This window comes from Artemia sp. Qi Xiang Cuo, chromosome 1 (genome assembly GCF_049724085.1).
Source record: "Artemia sp. Qi Xiang Cuo chromosome 1, ASM4972408v1, whole genome shotgun sequence".
Taxonomy (NCBI): Eukaryota; Metazoa; Arthropoda; class Branchiopoda; order Anostraca; family Artemiidae; genus Artemia; species Artemia sp. Qi Xiang Cuo.
Window position 1 is genome coordinate 72,489,924 of NC_142794.1, and position 22,753 is coordinate 72,512,676.

The 22,753-nt window shown below is 34.9% G+C and overlaps 1 protein-coding gene across 1 annotated transcript in view; it reads left to right on the plus strand.

The window, feature by feature from the left end:
* LOC148956693 (gamma-aminobutyric acid receptor subunit rho-3-like) overlaps positions 1 to 22,753 on the plus strand; it is a 98,167-nt gene that overhangs the window by 58,556 nt on the left and 16,858 nt on the right. Inside the window, exon 5 of the mRNA XM_089086790.1 lies at positions 21,692 to 21,774. Coding sequence (XP_088942916.1) covers positions 21,692 to 21,774 — 83 coding nt within the window. The remainder of the gene's footprint in view (positions 1 to 21,691; positions 21,775 to 22,753) is intronic.

Sequence of the window (22,753 nt, forward strand, 5' to 3'; positions counted from 1 at the left end):
TGTTGCCGGGGTGAATTTTTTTAATGTCTGACAGATGATGTCATGGTTGATTGATTTGTCAAGAAAGGGGAATTAATTTGTTGTATCTAAGGGGAATTATAGATTCAAGAAAAGGTTTCTTAGTAATTTGAAATGTGACGGCGCAGGGATGCCAAAAACAAAAGGAACACGCTGAAATTACGCTTAGGTATTATTTGGGCAAAAGCAATTTAGAAGATTTAGGGAATTACTCCGGCAAAACCACCAAAGACATTTTAAAAGATGATTTATGAAAAGAATTTAGAAAAAGATTTTACATTAAAGCTGTATGGTCGTTATAATACATAACGTTCATTTCAACAGTGTCGTGAGGTCCTCTGCTCCAACCCCAAAGGACTCCAATCCCCCTACTCCAACCCCAAAGGTCTCCGATCCCCCTACCCCAACCCCAAAGGACTCCGATCCCCCTACCCCAACCCCCAAGGAAGCCCCCGGTCCTCAAAGGTCCCCCAACACCCCAAAGGGCCCCCGGCACCCCAAAGGCCCCTGAGCCGCCCCACATTTTTGATACTTTTTTAAGGCTTTATTATATCTTTTCAGAACAAGATATTTTCTTAATGTCCATCCTAAACCCATTTTACAAGTTGAAGTACCCATCCTTTTCATCCCACAACTTTACTATACTGCTTTTTTTGAATGCTCCAACACCAAGCAATACTTTTCAAAGGCATTTCAGAACCAGTTCTTTTCTTAATGTCCCTCCTAAACCCATTTTATAAATTGAACTATCCCATCCTTTTTACACACAACTTTACTTTACAGCCTTTTGAATGCTCATCACCAAGCAATACTTTTCAAAAGGCATTTCAGAACAAGTTCTTTCCTTAATGTCCCTCCAAAAACCCATTTTACAAATTGAAGTACCCATCCTTTTCACCCACAACTTTACTTTACAGCTTTTTTGAATGCCCGACACCAAGCAATACTCTTCAAAGGGCATTTCAGAACAAGTTCTTTTCTTAATGACCTTCCTATACCCATTTTACATGTTGAAATACCCATCCTTTTCACCAACAGCATCACCTTAGAGCTTTTTGAATGCTCCAACACCAAGCAATACTTTTCAAAGGGCATTTCAGAACAATTTCTTTTCTTAATGTCCTTCCTAAACCCATTTTACAAATTGAAGTACCCATCCTTTTCACACACAACTCTACTATACTGCTTTTTTGAATGCTCCAACACCAAGCATTACTTTTCAAAGGGCATTTCAGAACAAGTTCTTTTCTTAATGTCCTTCCTAAACCCATTTTTACATGTTGAAGTACCCATCCTTTTCACCCAAAACTTTACTTTACAGCTTTTGAATGCTCCAACACCAAGCAATACTTTTCAAAGCCATTTCAGAACCAGTTCTTTTCTTAGTGACCGTCGGAACCCCATTTTAAAAATTGAAGTACCCATCCTTTTCACACACAACTTTACTATACTGCTTTTTTTTATGCCCCAACACCAAGCAATACTTTTCAAAGGACATTTCAGAACAAGTTCTTTTCATAATGTCCATCCTAAACCAATTTTACAACTTGAAGTACTCATCTTTTTCATCCTACAACTTTACTTTACAGCTTTCTCGAATGCTCCAACACCAAGCAATACTTTTCAAAAGGCATTTCACAACAAGTTCTTGTCTTAATGTCCTTCCTATACCCATTTTACAAGTTGAAGCATCCATCCTTTTCATCCACAACTTTACTTTACAGCTTTTGAATGCAATAACACCAAGCAATACTTTTCAAAAGGCATTTCAGAACAAGTTCTTTTCTTAATGTCCTTCCTAAACCCATTTTACAAATTGAAGTACCCATCCTTTTTACACACAACTTTACTTTACAGCTTTTTGAATGCTACAACACCAAGCAATCCTTTTCAAAGGGCATTTTACGAGAAGTTCTTTTCTTAATGTCCTTCCCAAATCCATTTTACAAGTTGAAGTACCCATCCTTTTGACCCACAACTTTACTTTACAGCTTTTTTGAATGCTCCAAAACCAAGCAATACTTTTCAAAAGGCATTTTAGACACTTTCTTTTCTTAATGTCCTTCCTAAACCCATTTTACAAGTTGAAGTACCCATCCTTTTCACCCACAACTTTACTATACTGCCTTTTTGAATGCTCCAACACAAAGCAATACTTTTCAAAGGGTACTTCACAACAAGTTCTTTTCTTAATATCCTTCCTAAACCCATTTTACAAGTTGAAGCATCCATCCTTTTCATCCACAACTTTACTTTACAGCTTCCGGGGAAATATTTGGAACAGAAATTTAAATTTTTTCATCTCTTTGAGAAAGGTCGGAACTGAATTTAAGAAAATTTAGAATTAAAGTGAAACTTTTTATTTTCATAGAAAATAATCACAATCATATAACTATATAACTATATAGTTAAAAATAATCACAATCACACAATATAACTTTTCTTATCTTCTAAAGAAAAATTTAGAGCCGAAATTTAAATTTTTAATGTCTTGGTGAACTTAAAACTGAAGTGGAAGCTTTTTATTTTCTCTGGAGAAATTAGAATTGAATTGTGTTCGCTGATAAAATTCAGAAGAGAACTTGAACTTTTCTATCTTCTATAAGAAATTTGGAATAGTATTTTAATTTTTTCATCTCTTTGATAGAAATCTGAACTGAAGTGGAAACTTTTTATATTATTTTGGGAAAATAGAATAGATCAATAACTTATTACACTTCCATTGAGAAAATTCAGAATCGAAGTTGAACTTTTCTTCTTCCGGGAAAATATTTGGAGCAGAACTTTAAATTTTTTCATCTCTTTGAGAAAGTTCGGAACTGAATTTAAGAAAATTTTGAATTAAAGTGAAACTTTTTATCTTCACGGAAAATAATCACAATCATAGTTTAACTTTTCCTATCTTCTAAGGAAAAATTTAGAACTGAACTTTAAATTTTTTATGTCTTGGCGAACTTAAAACTGAAGTGGAAGCTTTCTATTTTCTCTGGAGAAATTAGAATTGAATTATGTTCTTTGGTAAAATTCAGAAGAGAACTTGAACTTTTCTATCTTCTAAGAAAAATTTGGAACAATATTTTAAATTTGTTTATCTCTTTGAGAAAAATCTGAATTGAAGTGGAAAATTTTATATTATTTTAGGAAAATAGAATTGATCAATTCTTCCGGGGAAATATTTGGAACAGAACTTTAAATTTTTTCATCTCTTTGAGAAAGGTCGGAACTGAATTTAAGAAAATTTAGAATTAAAGTGACACTTTTTATCTTCATAGAAAATAGTCACCCCAAACCCAAAGACCACTGGTCCCCTTACCCCAACCCCGAAGGAAGCCCCCGGTCCTCAACGGTCCCCCGGCGCCCCAAAGGGCCCCCGGCGTCCCAAAGGCCCCTGAGCCCCCATTTTTTAATACTTTTTTAAGGCTTTATTATATCTTTTCAGAACAAGTTCTTTTCTTAATGTCCATCCTAAACCCATTTTACAAGTTGAAGTACCCATCCTTTTCACCCACAACTTTACTATACTGCTTTTTTGAATGCTCCAACACCAAGCAATACTTTTCAAAGGGCATTTCACAACAAGTTCTTTTCTTAATGTCCCTCCTAAACCCATTTTACAAGTTGAAGTACCCATCCTTTTCACACACAACTTTACTTTACAGCTTTTTGAATGCTCCAACGCCAAGCATTCTTTTCAAAGGGCATTTCAGAACAATTTCTTTTCTTAATGTCCTTCTTAAGCCCATTTTACAAGTTGAAGTACCCATCCTTTTCACACACAACTTTACTTTACAGCTTTTTGAATGCTCCAACACCAAGCAATACTCTTCAAAGGGCATTTCAGGACAAGTCCTTTTCTTAATGTCCTTCCTAAACCCATTTTACAAGTTGAACTACCCATCCTTTTCACACACAACTTTACTTTAGAGCTTTTTGAATGCTCCAACACCAAGCAATACTTTTCAAAGGGCATTTCAGAACAATTTCTTTTCTTAATGTCCTTCCTAAACCCTTTTTACAAGTTGAAGTACCCATCCTTTTCACACACAACTTTAATTTACAGCTTTTTGAATGCTCCAACACCAAGCAATACTCTTCAAAGAGCATTTCAGAACAAGTTCTTTTCTTAATGTCCTTTCTAAACCCATTTTACAGGTTGAAGTACCTATCCTTTTCACCCACAACTTTAAATTACAGCTTTTTGAATGCTCCAATACCAAGCAATACTCTTAAAAGGGCATTTCAGAACAAGTTCTTTTCTTAATGTCCTTCCCAAACCCATTTAACTAGTTGAAGAACCCATCCTTTTCACCCACAACTTTACTTTATGACTTTTTGCATACCCCAACACTAAGAAATACTTTTCTAAGGGCATTTCAGAACCAGTTATTTTCTTAGTGACCGTCCTAAACCCATTTTACAAGTTGAAGTACTCATCTTTTTCATCCAAAACTTTACTTTACAGCTTTTTGAATGCTCCAACACCAAGTATTACTTTTCAAAAGGCATTTCACAACAAGTTCTTTTCTTAATGTCCTTCCTAAGCCCATTTTACAAGTTGAAGCATCCATCCTTTTCATCCACAACTTTACTTTACAGCTTTTTTGAATGCCCCAACACCAAGTAATACTTTTCAAAAGGCATTTCAGAACAAGTTCTTTTGTTAATGTCCTTTCTAAAACCATTTTACAAATTGAAGTACCCATCCTTTTCACCCACAACTTTACTATACTGCCTTTTTGAATGCTCCAGCACCAAGTAATACTTTTCAAAGGGCATTTCACGACAAGTTCTTTTCTTAATGTCTTTCCTAAACCCATTTTACAAGTTGAAGTATACATTCCTTTCACCCACAACTTTACTTTACAGCTTTTTTGAATGCTCCAACACCAAGCAATACTTTTCAAAAGGCATTTCAGAACAATTTCTTTTCTTAATGTCCTTCCTAAACCCATTTTACATTTTGAACTACCCATCCTTTTCACCTACAACTTTACTATATTGCCTTTTTGAATGCTCCAACACCAAGAAAAACTTTTCAAAGGGTACTTCAAAACATGTTCTTTTCTTAATATCCTTCCTAAACCCATTTTACAAGTTGAAGCGTCCATCCTTTTCATCCACAACTTTACTTTACAGCTTCCGGGGAAATATTTGGGACAGAACTTTAAATTTTTTCATCTCTTTGAGAAAGGTCGGAACTGAATTTAAGAAAATTTAGAATTAAAGTCAAACTTTTTATCTTCATGGAAAATAATCACAATCATAGTGTAACTTTTCCTATCTTCTATGGAAAAATTTAGAACTGAACTTTAATTTTTTTATGTCTTGGCGAACTTAAAACTGAAGTGGATGCTTTTTATTTTCTCTGGTGAAATTAGAAATGAATTGTGTTCTTTGGTAAAATTCAGAAGAGATCTTGAACTTTTCTATCTTCTATGAAAAATTGAGTCTGCTAGTAGTATCTTTATCTCTAAAAATTCTTTTTATTACATCTCTGACCTTTTTGATAGATATTCTGAACGTTTGACGTTCTAGCATACCCTAAAAATAATGAACACTTAACAAAATAGTGCATAAGTTGTTTTTAATGAAATAACGACATGTAGAATATTAATATTAAAATACGTTAAATACATTATTATACATTATTAGTACACTTGCGCTTCACTTTCCGTAAATTCATCTTTACATTCATTGATGATATTGTCTGCTATTATCCTTTATATTCTGGCTGCGATTTCAAGGTCTATGATCACATTATTTTTTCATAGACATCAGTTTAGGCCTATTGCCAAGATATGATTAATGACTTTATTGAAGGAGTATGCCTGTCTTCTTCTTCTTCTCTTTAAAATACTAATACCGGAAAGATGATGATAGGAGGTATCAACAGGTAATGTGTTACCAGTAACAGTAGCAAGGAGTTGTCCCTGATCATCGTCAATTATTTTTAAGTTTGCATTCTCTTTGAGCACTAATTTCTTTGGTAATGTTACCCTCGCATATCCACCGTTTACACGATTGAAATCCTTGGGTATTCCAAAGAAATCTAACTTCTCACTGTCATGACAACGTACGCATACATTTCCAATAGTGTTACCACTTGCACTGGTTTCATAGTTCAGGTATTTCTCCTTGTCAGCATTCAACACGACGATGATTTTTTCATGTGCACATGCTTTCGTCGAATAATTCATTTTCACTTTTTTACAGATATGAATTGTGTGTTTATCCTACCACTGCGTAAAAAATACTGATTTAATGCACGCAATGAACTAGGTAGTGTCAATAACCTGCCATAGAGTACCAGTGGAAAAGCCGCGTCGTGTCTATGAACAAGCACAGAGTACGATTGGTAGAGCCGTAAGCATATTTCATGTCATTTTAAGATACGTAAAAAAGTTTAAAAATACCATGTTAAAAAAATTCAAATTATTTTAAAAAATAGGGGGAAGGGGTCCCGGTGGTCTTGGGGGGCTCGAAGGGCATTAGGGGGACCGGGGGCCTTTGGGGTTGGGGTAGGGGACCTCACGACACTCTTCAAATGGAACTTGTGTGTGAATATTCTTCATGAAGATATGGAGCTCCACTTTAATTCTGAGTTTTCTCGAAGAAGTGCAACATGTACAAGTTCTCTTCTGAATTTTCTTAGAGAAGAGAAAAAAAGTTAGCTCAATTCTGAAATTTACCAATGAAAATGAAAAAGCTTTCATTTCAGTTCCTAATTTCTCAAAGACATGGAAAATTTAAAGTTCAATTCTAAATTTTTCTATAGAAGATAGGAATGGCTATACTATGATTATGATTATTTACCATGAAGATAAAAAGTTTCACTTTATTTCAAATTTTTCTTAAATTCAGTTCATTCATCTAACCACCAAAAACAATAGGTTAGGCTAGGTTAGGAATAAATAAATATTAATAAATAATTAGAAACATTTCTCCATGTTTAAGTTAGGTTAGGTTAACTTATCATGAGCGCTCATGATAAGCTAAGCTAACCTATCTTAAACATGGTAAAAACATTAAATTAGGTTAGGTTAGGCTAGATTAAGTTAGGTTAGGTTAGGTTAGCCTACGTACGCGCGCGTACGTAGACTACCCTAGCCTAACTTAACCTAATCTAACTTATTAGAAACATTTGTCCATGTTTAAGTTAGGTTAGGTTAGGTTAACTTATCATGAGCGCTCATGATAAGCTAAGCTAACCTAACTTAAACATGGTAAAAAGATTAAATTAGGTTAGGTTAGGCTAGATAAGTTAGGTTAGGTTAACATAGGTTAGGTTAGGTTAGCCTACGTACGTGCGCGTGCGTAGACTAACCTAACCTAACTTGACAAAACCTAAATTAATCTAGCCTAACCTAACCTAATTTAATCTTTTTACCATGTTTAAGTTAGGTTAGCTTAGCTTATCATGAGCACTCATGATAAGTTAACCTAACCTAACGTAACTTAAACATGGAGAAATGTTTGTAATAAGTTAGGTTAGGTTAAGTTAGGTTAGGGTAGCCTACGTAAGCGCGTGTATGTAAGCTAACCTAACCTAACTTAATCTAGCCTAACCTAACCTAATTTAATCTTTTTACAATGTTTAAGTTAGGTTAGCTCAGCTTATCATGAGCGCTCATGATAAGTTAACCTAACCTAACTTAAACATGGAGAAATGTTTCTAATTATTTATTAATATTTATTTATACCTAACCTAACCTAGCCTATTGTTTTTGGTGGATAGATGAATGGACTGAATTGAAGAAAAAATTAGAAATAAAGTGAAACTTTTTATCTTCATGGTAAATAATCACAATCATAGTATAGCCATTCCTATCTTCTATGGAAAAATTTAGAATTGAACTTAAAATTTTTTATGTCTTTGAGAAATTAGGAACTGAAATGAAAGCTTTTTCATTTTCATTGGTAAATTTCAGAATTGAGCTAACTTTTTTTTTCTCTTCTCTAATAAAATTCAGAAGAGAACTTGTACATTTTGCACTTCTTCGAGAAAACTCAGAATTAAAGTGGAGCTCCATATCTTCATGAAGAATATTCACACACAAGTTCCATTTGAACAGTGTCGTGAGGTCCCCTACCCCAACCCCAAAGGGCCCCGGTCCCCTAATGCCCCTTGAGCCCCCAAAGATCACCGGGACCCCTTCCCCCCATTTCTAAAAATAATTTGAATTTTTAACATGGTATTTTCTAAACTTTTTTACGTATCTTAAAATGACATGAAATATGCTTACGGCTCTATCAATCGTACTCAGTGCTTTTTCATAGACACGACGTGGCTTTTCCATTGGTACTCTATGGCAGGTTATCGACACTACCTAGTTTATTGCGTGCATTAAATCAGTATTTTTTACGGAGTGGTAGGATAAACACACAATTCATATCTGTAAAAAAGTGAAGATGAATTATTCGACGAAAGTAAGTGCACATGAGAAATCATCGTCGTGTTGAATGCTGACAAGGAGAAATACATGAACTATGAAACGAGTGCAAGTGGTAACACTATTGGAAATGTATGCATGCGTTGTCATGACAGCGAGAAGTTAGATTTCTTTGGAATACCCAAGAATTTCAATCTTGTAGACGGTGGATATGCGAGGGTAATATTACCCGAGAAATTAGTGCTCAAAGAGAATGCAAACTGAAAAATAATTGTCGATGATCGGGGACAACTCCTTGCTACTATTGCTGGTAACACATTACCTGTTGATACATCCTATCATCATCTTTCCGGTATTAGCATTTTAAAGAGAACAAGAAGAAGACAAGCATACTCCTGCAATAAATTCATTAATCATATCTTGTCAATATGCTAAAACTGCTATCTATGTAAAAATAATGTGACAATAGACAGTGAAATCGCAGGCAAAATAAAAAGGACATTAGCACACAATATCATCAATGAATATAAAGATGAATTGACGGAAAGTGAAACGCAAGTGTACTAATAATGTATAATAATGTATTTAACGTATTTTTATATTAATATTCTACATGTCGTTATTTCATTAAAAATATCTTATGCATTATTTTGTTAAGTGTTCATTATTTTTAGGGTATGTTAGAACGGCAGATGTTCAGAATATCTATTAAAAAGGTCAGAGATGTAAGAAAAAGAATTTTTAGAGATAAAGATACTACTAGCAGGCTCAATTTTTCATAGAAGATAGAAAAGTTCAAGATCTCTTCTGAATTTTACCAAAGAACACAATTCCTTTCTAATTACACCAGAGAAAGTAAAAAGCTTCCACTTCAGTTTTAAGTTCACCTAGACATAAAAAATTTAAAGTTCTGTTCTAAATTTTTCCATAGAAGATAGGAAAAGTTACACTAAGAATGTGATTATTTTCCATGAAGATAAAAAGTTTGACTTTAATTCTAAATTTTCTTAAATTCAGTTCCAACTTTTCTCAAAGAGATGAAAAAATTTAAAGTTCTTTTCCAAATATTTCTCCGGAAGTTGTAAAGTTATGTTGTGGATAAAAAGGATGGATGCTTCAACTTGTAAAATGGGTTTAGGAAGGACATTAAGAAAAGAACTTGTTGTGAAGTACCCTTTGAAAAGTATTGCTTGGTGTTGGAGCATTCAAAAAGGCAGTAGAGTAAATTTGTGGGTGAAAAGGACGGGTACTTCAACTTCTAAAATGGGTTTAGGAAGAACATTAAGAAAAGAAATTGTTCTGAAATGCCTTTTGAAAAGTATTGCTTGGTGTTGGAGCATTTAAAAAAGCTGTAAAGTAAAGTTGTGGTTGAAAAGGATGGGTTCTTCAACTTGTAAAATGGGTTTAGGAAGGACATTAAGAAAAGAACTTGTCGTGAAATGCCCTTTGAAAAGTATTGCTTGGTGTTAGAGCATTCAAAAAGGCAGTATAGTAAAGTTGTGGGTGAAAAGGATGGGTACTTCAACTTGTAAAATGGGTTTAGGAAGGACATTAAGAAAAGAACTTGTTCTGAAATGCCTTTTGAAAAGTATTGCTTGGTGTTGGGGCATTTCAAAAGCTGTAAAGTAAAGTTGTGGATGAAAAGGATGGCTGCTTCAATTTGTAAAATGGGTTTAGGAAGGACATTAAGAAAAGAAATTGTTCTGAAATGCCCTTTGAAAAGTATTGCTTGGTGTTGGAGCATTCAAAAAGCTGTAAAGTAAAGTTGTGGGTGAAAAGAATGGGTACTTCAATTTGTAAAATGGGTTTAGGAGAGATATTAAGAAAGAAACTTGCTCTGAAATGTCTTTTGAAAAGTATTTCTTGGTGATGAGCATTCAAAAGGCTGTAAAGTAAAGTTGTGGGTGAAAAGGATGGGATAGTTCAATGTATAAAATGGGTTTAGGAGGGACATTAAGAAAAGAACTTGTTCTGTAATGCCCTTTGAAGAGTATTGCTTGGTGTTGGAGCATTCAAAAAGCTGTAAAGTAAAGTTGTGGGTGAAAAGGATGGGTACTTCAACTTGTAAAATGGGTTTAGGAAGGACATTAAGAAAAGGACTTGTTCTGAAATGTCCTTTGAAGAGTATTGCTTGGTGTTGAAGCATTCAAAAAGCTGTAAAGTAAAATTTTGTGTGAAAAGGATGGGTACTTCAACTTGTTAAATGGGTTTAGGAAGGAAATTAAGAAAGGAAATTGTTCTGAAATGCCCTTTGAAAAGTATTGCTTGGTGTTGGAGCATTCAAAAAGCTCTAAAGTAAAGTTGTGGGTGAAAAGGATGGGTACATTTAACTTGTGTGTAGGATGGGTACTTCAATTTGTAAAATGGGTTTAGGACGGTCACTAAGAAAAGAACTGTTTCTGAAATGGCATTGAAAAGTATTGCTTGGTGTTGGAGCATTCAAAAGCTGTAAAGTAAAGTTGTGGGTGAAAAGGATGGGTCCTTCAACATGTAAAAATGGGTTTAGGAAGGACATTAAGAAAAGAACTTGTTCTGAAATGCCCTTTGAAAAGTATTGCTTGGTGTTGGAGCATTCAAAAAAGAAGTATAGTAAAGTTGTGTGTGAAAAGGATGGGTACTTCAATTTGTAAAATTGGTTTAGGAAGGACATTAAGAAAAGAAATTGTTCTGAAATGCCCTTTGAAAAGTATTACTTGGTGTTGGAGCATTCAAAAAGCTCTAAAGTAAAGTTGTTGGTGAAAAGGATGGGTACTTCAACTTGTAAAATGGGTTTAGGAAGGACATTAAGAAAAGAACTTGTTCTGAAATGCCCTTTGAAGAGTATAGCTTATTGTTGGGCATTCGAGAAAGCTGTAAAGTAAAGTTGTGTGTGTAAAGGATGGGTGCTTCAATTTGTAAAATGGTTTTAGGAAGGACATTAAAAAAAGAAATTGTTCTGAGATGCCCTTTGAAAATTATTGCTGCTTGGTGTTGGAGCATTCAAAAAGCTGTAGAGAAAAGTTGTGGATGTAAAGGATGGGTACTTCAATTTGTAAAATGGGTTTAGGAGAGACATTAAGAAAAGAACTTGCTCTGAAATGCCTTTTGAAATGTATTGCTTGGTGATGAGCATTCAAAAGGCTGTAAAGTAAAGTTGTGGGTGAAAAGGATGGGATAGTTCAACTTGTAAAATGGGCTTAGGAGGGACAATATGAAAAGAACGGGTTCTGAAATGCTCTATGAAGAGTTTTGCTTGGTGTTGGAACATTCAAAAAGCTGTAAAGTAAAGTTGTGGGTGAAAAGGATGGGTACTTCAACTTGTGAAATGTGCTTAAGACTGACATTAAGAAAAGAAATTGTTCTGAAATGCCCTTTGAAGAGTATTGCTTGGTGTTGAAGCATTCAAAAAGCTGTAAAGTAAAGTTGTGTGTGAAAAGGATGGGTACTTCAACTTGTTAAATGGGTTTAGGAAGGACATTAAGAAAGGAAATTGTTCTGAAATGCCCTTTGAAAAGTATTGCTTGGTGTTGGAGCATTCAAAAAGCTCTAAAGTAAAGTTGTGGGTGAAAAGGAAGGGTACTTCAACTTGTAAAATGTATTTAGGAAGGACATTCAGAAAAGAACTTGTTCTGAAATGCCGTTTGAAGAGTATTTCTTGGTGTTGGAGCATTCAAAAAGCTGTAAAGTAAAGTTGTGGGTGAAAAAGATGGGTACTTCAACTTGTAAAATGTGTTTAGGAAGGACATTAAGAAAAGAAACTGTTCTGAAATGCCCTTTGAAAAGTATTGCTTGGCGTTGGGGCATTCAAAAAGCTTTAAAGTAAAGTTGTGTCTGAAAAGGATGGATACTTCAACTTGTAAAATGGGTTTAGGAAGGATATTAAGAAAAGAACTTGTTCTGAAATGCCCTTTGAAAAGTATTGCTTGGTGTTGGAGCATTCAAAAAAGCAGTATAGTAAAGTTGTGGGTGAAAAGGATGGGTATTTCAACTTGTAAAATGGGTCAAGGATGGACATTAAGAAAAGAACTTGTTCTGAAAAGATATAATATAGCCTTAAAAAAGTATTAAAAAATGGGGGTTCAGGGGCCTTTGGGACACCGGTGGTCCTTTTGGGTGCCGGGGGACCTTTGAGGACCAGGGGTTTCCTTCGGGGTTGGGGTAGGGGGACCGGGGGCCTTTGGGGTTGGGGTGATTATTTTCTATGAAGATAAAAAGTTCCACTTTAATTCTAAATTTTCTTAAATTCAGTTCCGACCTTTCTCAAAGAGATGAAAAAATTTAAAGTTCTGTTGCAAATATTTCCCTGGAAGAAGAAAAGTTCAACTTCAATTCTGAATTTTCCATATGAAAATGAAATAAGTTATTGATCAATTCTATTTTCCCAAAATAATATAAAATTTTCCACTTCAATTCAGATTTTTATCCAAGAGATGAAACAATTTAAAATATTGTTCCAAATTTGTCTTAGAAGATAGAAAAGTTCAAGTTCTCTTCTGAATTTTATGAAAGAAAATAATTCAATTCTAATTTCTCCAGAGAAAATAGAAAGCTTCCACTTCAGTTTTAAGTTCACCTAGACATAAAAAATTTAAAGTTCAGTTCTAAATTTTTCCATAGAAGATAGGAAAAGTTACACTATGATTTTGATTATTTTCTTTGAAGATAAAAAGTTTCACTTTAATTCTAAATTTTCTTAAATTCAGTTCCGACCTTTCTCAAAGAGATGAAAAAATTTAAAGTTCTCTTCCAAATATTTTCCCGGAAGAAGAAAAGTTCCACTTCGATTCTGAATTTTCTCAATGAAAATGAAATATGTTATTGATCAATTCTCTTTTCCCAAAATAATATAAAAAGTTTCCACTTCAGTTCAGATTTTTCTCAAAGAGATGAAAAAATTAAAATACTATTGCAAATTTTTTATAGAAGATAGAAAAGTTCAAGTTCTCTTCTGAATTTTACCAACGAACACAATTCAATTCTAATTTCTACAGAGAAAATAAAAAGCTTCCACTTCAGTTTTAAGTTCACCAAGACATAAAAAATTTAAAGTTCAGTTCTAAATTTTTCCTTAGAAGATAGGAAAAGTTATACTATGATTGTGATTATTTTCTATAAAGATAAAAAGTTTCACTTTAATTCTAAATTTTCTTAAATTCAGTTCCAACCTTTCTCAAAAAGATGAAAAATTTTAAAGTTCTGTTCCAAATATTTCCCCGGAAGCTGTAAAGTAAAGTTGTGGATGAAAAGGACGGATGCTTAAACTTGTAAAATGGGTTTAGGAAGGAAATTAAGAAAAGAACTTGTTGTAAAGTACCCTTTGAAAACTATTGCATGGTGTTGGAGCATTCAAAAAGGCAGTATAGTAAAGTTGTGGGTGAAAAGGATGGGTACTTCAACTTGTAAAATGGATGTAGGAAGGACATTAAGAAAACAAATTGTTCTGAAATGTCTTTTGAAAAGTATTGCTTGGTGTTGGAGCATTCAAAAAAGCTGTAAAGTAAAGTTCTGGGTGAAAAGGATGGGTACTTCAACTTGCAAAATGGGCTTAGGAAGGACATTAAGAAAAGAACTTGTCGTGAAATGCCGTTTGAAAACTATTGCTTGGTGTTCTAGCATTCAAAAAGCTGTAAAGTAAAGTTGTGTGTAAAAAGGATGGGCACTTCAATTTGTAAAATGGGTTTAGGAAGGACATTAAGAAAAGAACTTGTTCTGAAATGCCTTTTGAAAAGTATTGCTTGGTGTTGGAGCATTCAAAAGCTGTAAAGTAAAGTTGTGGATGAAAAGAATGGATGCTTCAACTTGTAAAATGGGTTTAGGAATGACATTAAGAAAAGAACTTGTTCTGAAATGCCTTTTGAAAAGTATTGCTTGGTGTTGGAGCATTCAAAAAAGCTGTAAAGTTGTGGGATGAAAAAGATGAGTACTTCAAGTTGTAAAATTGGTTTAGGATGGACATTATGAAAAGAACTTGTTCTGAAAGGCCCTTTGAAAAGTATTGCTTGGTGTTGGAGCATTCAAAAAAGCAGTATAGTAAAGTTGTGTGTGAAAAGGAAGAGTACTTCAATTTGAAATATGGATTTATGAATTACATTATGAAAAGAACTTGGTCTGAAATGCCTTTTGAAAAGTATTATTCGGTCTTGGAGGAGTCAAATGTCACTAGAGTATTGTTTTTAGTATTATAGAGGAGACAATCAACTTTAAATTTGGTTTTAAAAATTTTATTATGAAAGTAGATGGTTCTGAAATGTCTTTTGAAAAGTATAGCTTATTGTTGGGCATTCAAGAAAGCTGTAAAGTAAAGTTGTGTGTGAAAAGGATGGGTACATCAAGTTGTAAAATGGGTTTAGGAAGGACATTAAGAAAAGAAATTGTTCTGAAATGCCCTTTGAAAAGTATTGCTTGGTGTTGGAGCATTCAAAAAGCTGTAAAGTAAAGTTGTGGGTGAAAAGAATGGGTACTTCAATTTGTAAAATGGGTTTAGGAGGGATATTAAGAAAAAAACTGGTTCTGAAATGCCTTTGAAAAGTATTGCTTGGTGATGAGCATTCAAAAGGCTGTAAAGTCCTTTCAGTCCTTAAAGTCCATCCTTTGTGTGTAAAAAGGATGGGATAGTTCAATTTATAAAATGGGTTTAGGAGGGACATTAAGAAAAGAACTGGTTCTGAAATGCCTTTGAAAAGTATTGCTTGGTGTTGGAGCATTCAAAAAAGCAGTATAGTAAAGTTGTTGGATGAAAAGGATGGATACTTCAACTTGTAAAATGGGTTTAGGATGGACATTAAGAAAATAACTTGTTCTGAAAAGATATAATAAAGCCTTAAAAAAGTATTAAAAATGGGGGGCTCATGGGCCTTTGGGGTGCCGAGGGCCCTTTGGGGTGCCGGGGGACCTTTGAGGACCGGGGGCTTCCTTCGGGGTTGGGGTAGGGGTATCGGAGCCCTTTGGGGCTGGGGGAGGGGGAGTGGAACCCTTTGGGGTTGGGGTAGAGGACCTTACGACACTGTTCAAATGGAACTTGTGTATTATAACGACCACAGAGCTTCACCCTCAAATTCTCTTCTGAAACCTTTTCTAAAATCATCTTTTAAAATGTCTCTAATTGTTTCGCCGAAATAATTCCCTAAAATGTCTAAAACGGTTTTGCCCAAATAACCCCTAAACGTAATTTCTGCGTGTTCCTTTTGTTTTTGGCATCCCTGCGCTGTCACATTTCAAATTACTAAAAACCCCTTTCGTGAATCAATTATACCCCTTAGAAAAAAATTAATTCCCCTTTCTTGACAAATCAATCAACCATGACATCATCTGTCAGACATTAAAAAACTTCGCCCCGGAAACAATTCTACTGGTCAAGCTAGAAAGATATTAATAAACTTTGCCCCGGAAAAAATTCTCTTGGAAATACATCAAAGACATTAACATAACATAACATAAGATAACATAACAAAACAACAACAACGACAAAACAAGATCTTGAAAGAAGTGTCATTGACTCTGTCCCCGTTAGACTCAATAATCCAGAAAACATCCATCAAAGTGAGAAAAATACTCTTTTTCCATTCTCACTGACAAAAACCATAAAAACATCCATCAAAGTGAGAAAGTTCCTGTTTTTCCATTCTCACTGACAAAAACCATAAAACATGCATAAATTACTGTTGACATCCGAGAAAAACATCAAATAAATTAACCAACATTCATAACCGTCCAAGAAACAACCATAAATGTGAGAAAATTCCTGTTTTTTCAAGTAGAAAAATTCTGTTTTTTCATTCTCAGTGAGAAAACCATAAACCACGTGGTTAGTACGGCAGTATATGATAGGTATCTACTGAAACATTTTGCTACTGTATATTACTTATACTGTGATACACATTAAACAATCATAAATACCAGTGCTGGTGCTTGGTTTTACTTAAATTGTCAGCAATGAGATGCTCCAGACGACAGTAGTGTAGCGGAAACAAGTTTTGGGTGGGCAAAGGTAAATATAATACGTACTCGGCTTCTTTCAGCCAGATTTACCACTAATGCTGCAGTACCTATCGACCCTCCATTTCCCCAAACCCCCACACCCATTACGGGATGCTCAATTTCATAATGGGACCAAACCTTATTCTAATAGCCCGGGCATAACACTATTCATTTGATCGTAATTTTGATGGATTTCTTTTATTTCTGATGGATTTTAATCTGCAAGCTTTAATTTGTTGTTTTAAACTTTTAATGCATGTAATTTATTGAAACATTATTTATGATTATGTATTAAATTGAGTTTTTTATGGGTTCGCCGATTTTTATTGATAAATAGCATGACTCTTAGCTAGCCAAAAAAAGCCGAAAAAAATTGTTGACATCGAAATAGCGCTGTCTAAGCAAAGATACAGGATAAGTCAGAATATTACCACAGACTGTGTAACATTATATTGTGACGTATTCCCCACACTTAAATAGCGACCGTATTTCAAATATGAAAGTATTCAAAAATTATTTTAGAATTATTCACTTATCCTTTGGGCATTGTTTGACAAAGAATATCTAGAAAATATAAACAATTCTTGAAATAATTGCGGCAAAGACCTTAAATTAAATAAAAATTACCATAGGTGTCAATTGGAAGAGAAAATTGACTCGTATAGAGTTTGAAAATTACATGCTCCTTTTTATCTTTGTTTAAAAAACACGCATTCTATAAAAATTACACAAAGGTTTTCTTGTGTAAATCAGGGTACGGGGGGTTTACATTTCCGGAGGTTTGTCACACTGGTTTGTATGGTTTTGGTGTCTACAATTCCCTTCACAACCAAAGCTTGGTCTCCTTATATCTGCATGATAAAACTAATAACAACAGAAAAAGAGAATGGATTGGTACCTCTTAGTGTGTAAGGGTGGTTTCTGGCTGTTCTCCGATCAATTTTAACTCTTAAAACAGAAATTTCAAATTTCTAATCTGATGAGCCTTTTGCAAAGTTTATGTAATCACCTCTTCCATAAGAAATATACATGTCCCTGGACCTTATTTACAACCCTTGCCCCCAGGATCTTGAGGACTGTGTCAACTTTGGAGGCATTGTTAGACAACCTTTAGACTATTTTCGAAAAAATGACTATCTCAGAATTTTGATCGGATGCATTTGGACAAAAGAGGACGAGGGAAGGGTTAGTTGCCCTACGATCGCTTTTGACTCTTAAAAAGTGAATTACAACTTTAAATTTCCAATCAGATAAGCCTCCTCCAAAGTTTATATGACAGTCTCTTCCACAAAGACTTTACAAGCCCCCGAAGCATAACTTACAAGCTTTGCCTTTGGGTTTTGGGGGTTGCGTCAATCCTGGAGGAATTATTATATTACCTTTGGACTATTTTGAAACAAGAGGGCTATTTCAAAATTTTTATTGGATGCATTTAAGGAAAAAAGGCGGGGGGGGGGGGTGTGTGACTAGATGCCTTCCGACTAGTTTTGACTCTTGAAAAGGAACTAGAGCTTACAATCTTCAATCAAATCAGCCTTTTCTGACGTTTATGAGACCATCCCTTCCATAAAAACCTTATATGTCTGTATGGTTTAACTTACAACCCTTTTCCCCGGGCTCTGGGAGTCGTGTCAAGCCCAAAGGCATTGTTATATGATCTTTGGACTATTTTGAACAAAATGTTTATCTCAAAATTTTGATTGAATGCATTTGAAAAAGAGCATAGGGAGACACGTTGCCCTCTGATCTTTTTTGATTCTTAAAATGGCAAACTAGACGTTTCAGTTACCTATCAAATGAGCCTTTTTCAAGGTTTATACGATCACTCCTTCTATAAAAACCTTATATAACCTTGGGTTATAACTTACAACCCATGCCCCCGGGCCTTGCGGGGCTGTATTGACCCTGGAGGAATTGCTATATGATTCTTAGACAGTTTTCAACAAAATACCTATCACAAATTTTTGATTGGATGCATTTGGGGAAAAGAAGGCATGGGAAGGGGGCTAGTTAGTCTCCGATGACTTTTGACTCTTAAAAAGGAACTCAAACTTTTAATTTCCAATCAAATAAGCCTTCTCCATAGTTTATACAACCACTCCTTTCATAAAAATCTGAAACGCTCTGGAGGCATAACTTACTACCCTTGTCTAGGAATCTGAGGGTGTGTCAACCCTGAACGCATTTTTATATGATTTTTGGACTATTTTGAATTAAAGGACTATCTCAAAAGTTTGATCAGATGCATTTGGTGAAAAGGGGACGAGGGGAGGGGAGGTCTAGTTGCCATTCGATTACTTTTGACTCTTGAAAAGGTCAATATAACTTTCAATTTCCGGCCAAATAAGCCTTTTTAAAAGTCTCTACGGTCATCTTTTCCATAAACCCTTTGTATGCCTCCGTGGCAAAACTTACAAATAAGCCTTCTCCTTAGTTTATGCGACCACCCCTTTCATAAAAACCTCAATGCCCCACTGTGCTGTGGGATATTTCAACTCGGAGGCTTTTTTATAGAATCTTTGGACTAATTTGAACAAAAAGTATATCTCAAAATTTCAATCGGATGCATTTGGAGAAAAGAGGGTGTGTGGGGACTGTTGCATTTCGATACCTTTTGACTCCTAAGATGGGGAACTAGAATTTTAAATTTCAGAACAAATAAGACCCCTCCCGAGCTTATGCAGCCACTCCTTATATAAAAACTTATATACCCCCGGGGAATAGCAAACGGGGTATAACAATGCCTTTGGGTAAAAATAAGAAAAAAAAAGAAAAACGAAAAGTGGTACCCAATTGATGCAGTGGCTCAGCAGCCAATTCGTTGCTGGCGTCAGATATGTAGCACGCTCCATTATAGACACATAGATCAATACACGGTAGTGAAATCTTCATGCACTTGCATGGTGGCTTGCTGGCTTTCTTGCTGCCACATTTGACCAGTTCATTCCACGCCTTGGAAGCCTCGGGTCGCATCGTCCAGACAGGATGCCGCTCATCATTTACGAGCTTTCATCCGAATTCAGAGGGGGTTGAAGGATTCTGAATGGAATCAGCTGCTCTTCCCCAAATTCGGCCAGCAAGAAAATTTGCACGTCTGGTGTGCTGAAAAACGGCGTCAGATGTTGGTCGGATGCGGTCAATCTGCTATCCCTTGGCAAAAAGCACTTTTATCGCTTTATCAGCACCCTGGACATCGCTTGTCCACTCATAGCATAAACTACAAATCTCTCCAGTAGCTCTTGCGTTCGCGGTCTCGTAGCAGTCGACGTAGATGACAAATCAAAGAGCGCGTCAGTTGCATCGGGATAACTTCTCCGGACATCAAAGGCTTTCTTCTTTCCAATGCCAGAAAATGAAGATACTGTATCGCAGCCTGTAAACGCGTGGAAACCCGGCAAAGCTTTTGACTTTTGGGGGCCAAGCGTATGATGAAATTGGCGAGCTGGGATGATTCCGCGCTGCTGCTTCACACCAAGGTCCGCCCAAAGATCAATAAGTGGGACGTAGGAGCGAGCGGCCACAGCTAGCATGGGCACATCTGTATCTACGGTTCGTATCATAACTTGTTAGTGACCAGACAGGTAGTATTGACGAACGTGGAGGATAATTCGTGTATTGTTCTCTTCATGATCGCAAGGGATCAAATCATCTCGAGCAGCTGACACCGAAGGCACAACATCTGCATCCTTTGTGCTATAAACTTCTTTTCCAATCAAATTCATACCTGCCAAGCGGTCTGCTAACAGGAAGTAGAGTTGCTCTTTGTTTTCTTTGGTAGAGAGGAAAGCATTCCAGTTCCAAGGAATAGCAGTTGATTCTCTTAGGCTGACTCGCTGTCCTAAACCTCTCCTTTCTCCTTTCTTCAAGCTACTTTTGATGTAACTCTCCCATACAACATTGATGCGACTGACCGTCTCTAGCTGGCTATGAATGTAGGGTAAAAAACAGTGTCCGCTTAATCTTTGAAAAATTTACAGGAGCCGGATGCAAGAATATGAACCAAGGTTGATCCATCGACATCACCTTAAAACGAGGGGATTACACAAAGGAAATTTAAAAGTAAAAGAAATTGAGCAGAATAGTGAATCCAATCGTAAAAGAATACAAATTACCATAAATAATGGCAATGTTGCCACTCCTTAAAATACCCGAGGATCAAAGTGTCATTTATGATTTGCTTAAAGTTATATAAATAATTTAAATAAACAGTTTAAAATTGAAAGTTGAATTTTTGGCAAACGTTCGGTATATTTGAAAGAAATGATTTCAAATGGAAGCAGTCTTTTTTTGGAATACGAAAAGTAACAACAACCACAATGATAACAATCCTGAAGCAAAAGCTTGCATAGGATACGACAATATAAGTAAAACAGAATTGAATAATAGATTCTTTCCGAATAATAATAATGTAATAATGGTCTTCCTTCCAAAACACGAAAAACAACGAAAGAGAAAAAGGGGATCTCTTCTGATTTTCTTTCCCCTTATCTGAATTCAAAAATCATTGAACCCTAGCATAACAACCAATAAAAGGCTGATATCAGCAAGACACTCTCCCTTTAATCAAAGAATTCTCAACCTCCGCCATTCAAAAAAAATCTCGTGAGTTAACTTTCAGACATACCTGAACATACGCCCTCATACGCATCAGAAAACCCATATTCTTTTTTTCTTAAATTCAGCAATGGTCTAAATTAAAACAGCTAAATCATCTTCCATTCGGTTCAATTCATAAGGAAGGTCTTTCCATATGTCAGGTCACGTACGATCGACAAAAATTAAGAAACCGTCGTCACACTGTTTTTATCCTTTATTTCTTAGGGTTCAGTGAACCATTTCTATGTAAACTTGCAGGAAAGCAATCTGAAAAGCAATTAGGAATAGTGAGAATTTTCAGTAAACTCACGAAAAAACTCAAATAAAATTTAGCAATAAGGCAAATGTATGAACGTTTGTAATTACATATTAAAGGTTATTTTAGTTTTTAATCATACAATTCTCGCAATGCATTATTCTGCTAAATAGGCAAAATATTTACATCCGAATGGAAATCGGATAACCTCACATTTACATTACGGGAAAAGTTTATTAATGATATTTTGTATGTATCAGACAAAGTAATCTACATTGATTGTTTCAAATATTATGATATATAAAATAGAATTCTTGAAAATTTTAGCTAAATTTAATGTTTCAACATGTTCAATATTAAGTTTAACGTTTATTAATATAACATTTAACGTTTCAATATTAAGGATTAAAGAAATTTTGCCTTCAGTTTCATTGAAGTGCTCCTTTTTCATACAGATAAAGGAATTTTATTGTAGGATAAGTTTGGCCACAAGATACGAGAATGATTTGCATGTATTCCCTTTTGACACACTATCTACAAGAGTGCAACTGGAAAGCTGTAAGTCTTTATTTTGATGATTTTTTTTCTGCAACTTGCTGCTGAAAGTAAAACTGTGTTTTTCTTTTGTTCTAATTTTTAATTTTCAACGCCATTGGAAGACCAAACACAAACAAAACACAAACAATATCCACCTTTTTTTGTGATGTGTTATCTTTTCGCTCTTAGATGTTTTTTTTTTGTTCTATCAGTGTGATCAAAATGAAGAAACAGAGTAAGCAGTCGACTACGAGTAGTAACTTTTGGAAAATTAGAATTTTAATCAATCTCTGCTATAAGCATCAGCCTAAAGGGCGTCAATCATACTTTATTTGAAAATAAAATATTTCCTCCGAAGATTACCTTACGTTATACAGTTACGTTATATCGAAAGGATTACTCAGAAATTCACTTGAATCTTAGATTTGAACAATTCAATTTAAAGTAAATCACTTTCAGTTATTCGTCATCTTCAAAGTGCAGATACCCTAACAAAGCTGGAGTCTTAAATGTTTTTGACGCAGACAAGAACTGACAGGTCCATGGAAATGTCTCCTTTCTTAATTACAAATTTTCATTGCACAATGCCGCTGAGAACTTAGATTGCTACAATCTTGTAAGAAAACTCAGTGTCAAGCAAAGCTATTCTTCAAGTTCTTAGTATAGGGTGTCTTCTTTACTCCAAACAGGAATAGGGCTATAATTTTCTTATCCTTAAACTAGGAATAGGCTATTGCATCATTTGTGGTCTATTGAAACTATATGTATTTTGACCAGTGTCGTTTAATTTTCCAAATTATCGACGAAAAAAATGAATAAAATAACCCTAATAGTCAAGAAGGTTGCAAAGAACTACTAAAAATAAAATGAATATTGAATATAAATAATGTTATTAACCCCAGGAAATCTCAGCAATTCGAGAATCCAAATTTTATTTAACAAAAGTTTTGAATTTTACAATGTTGTCATTATCATTTTTTTTTTTAAATATATTCGTTTT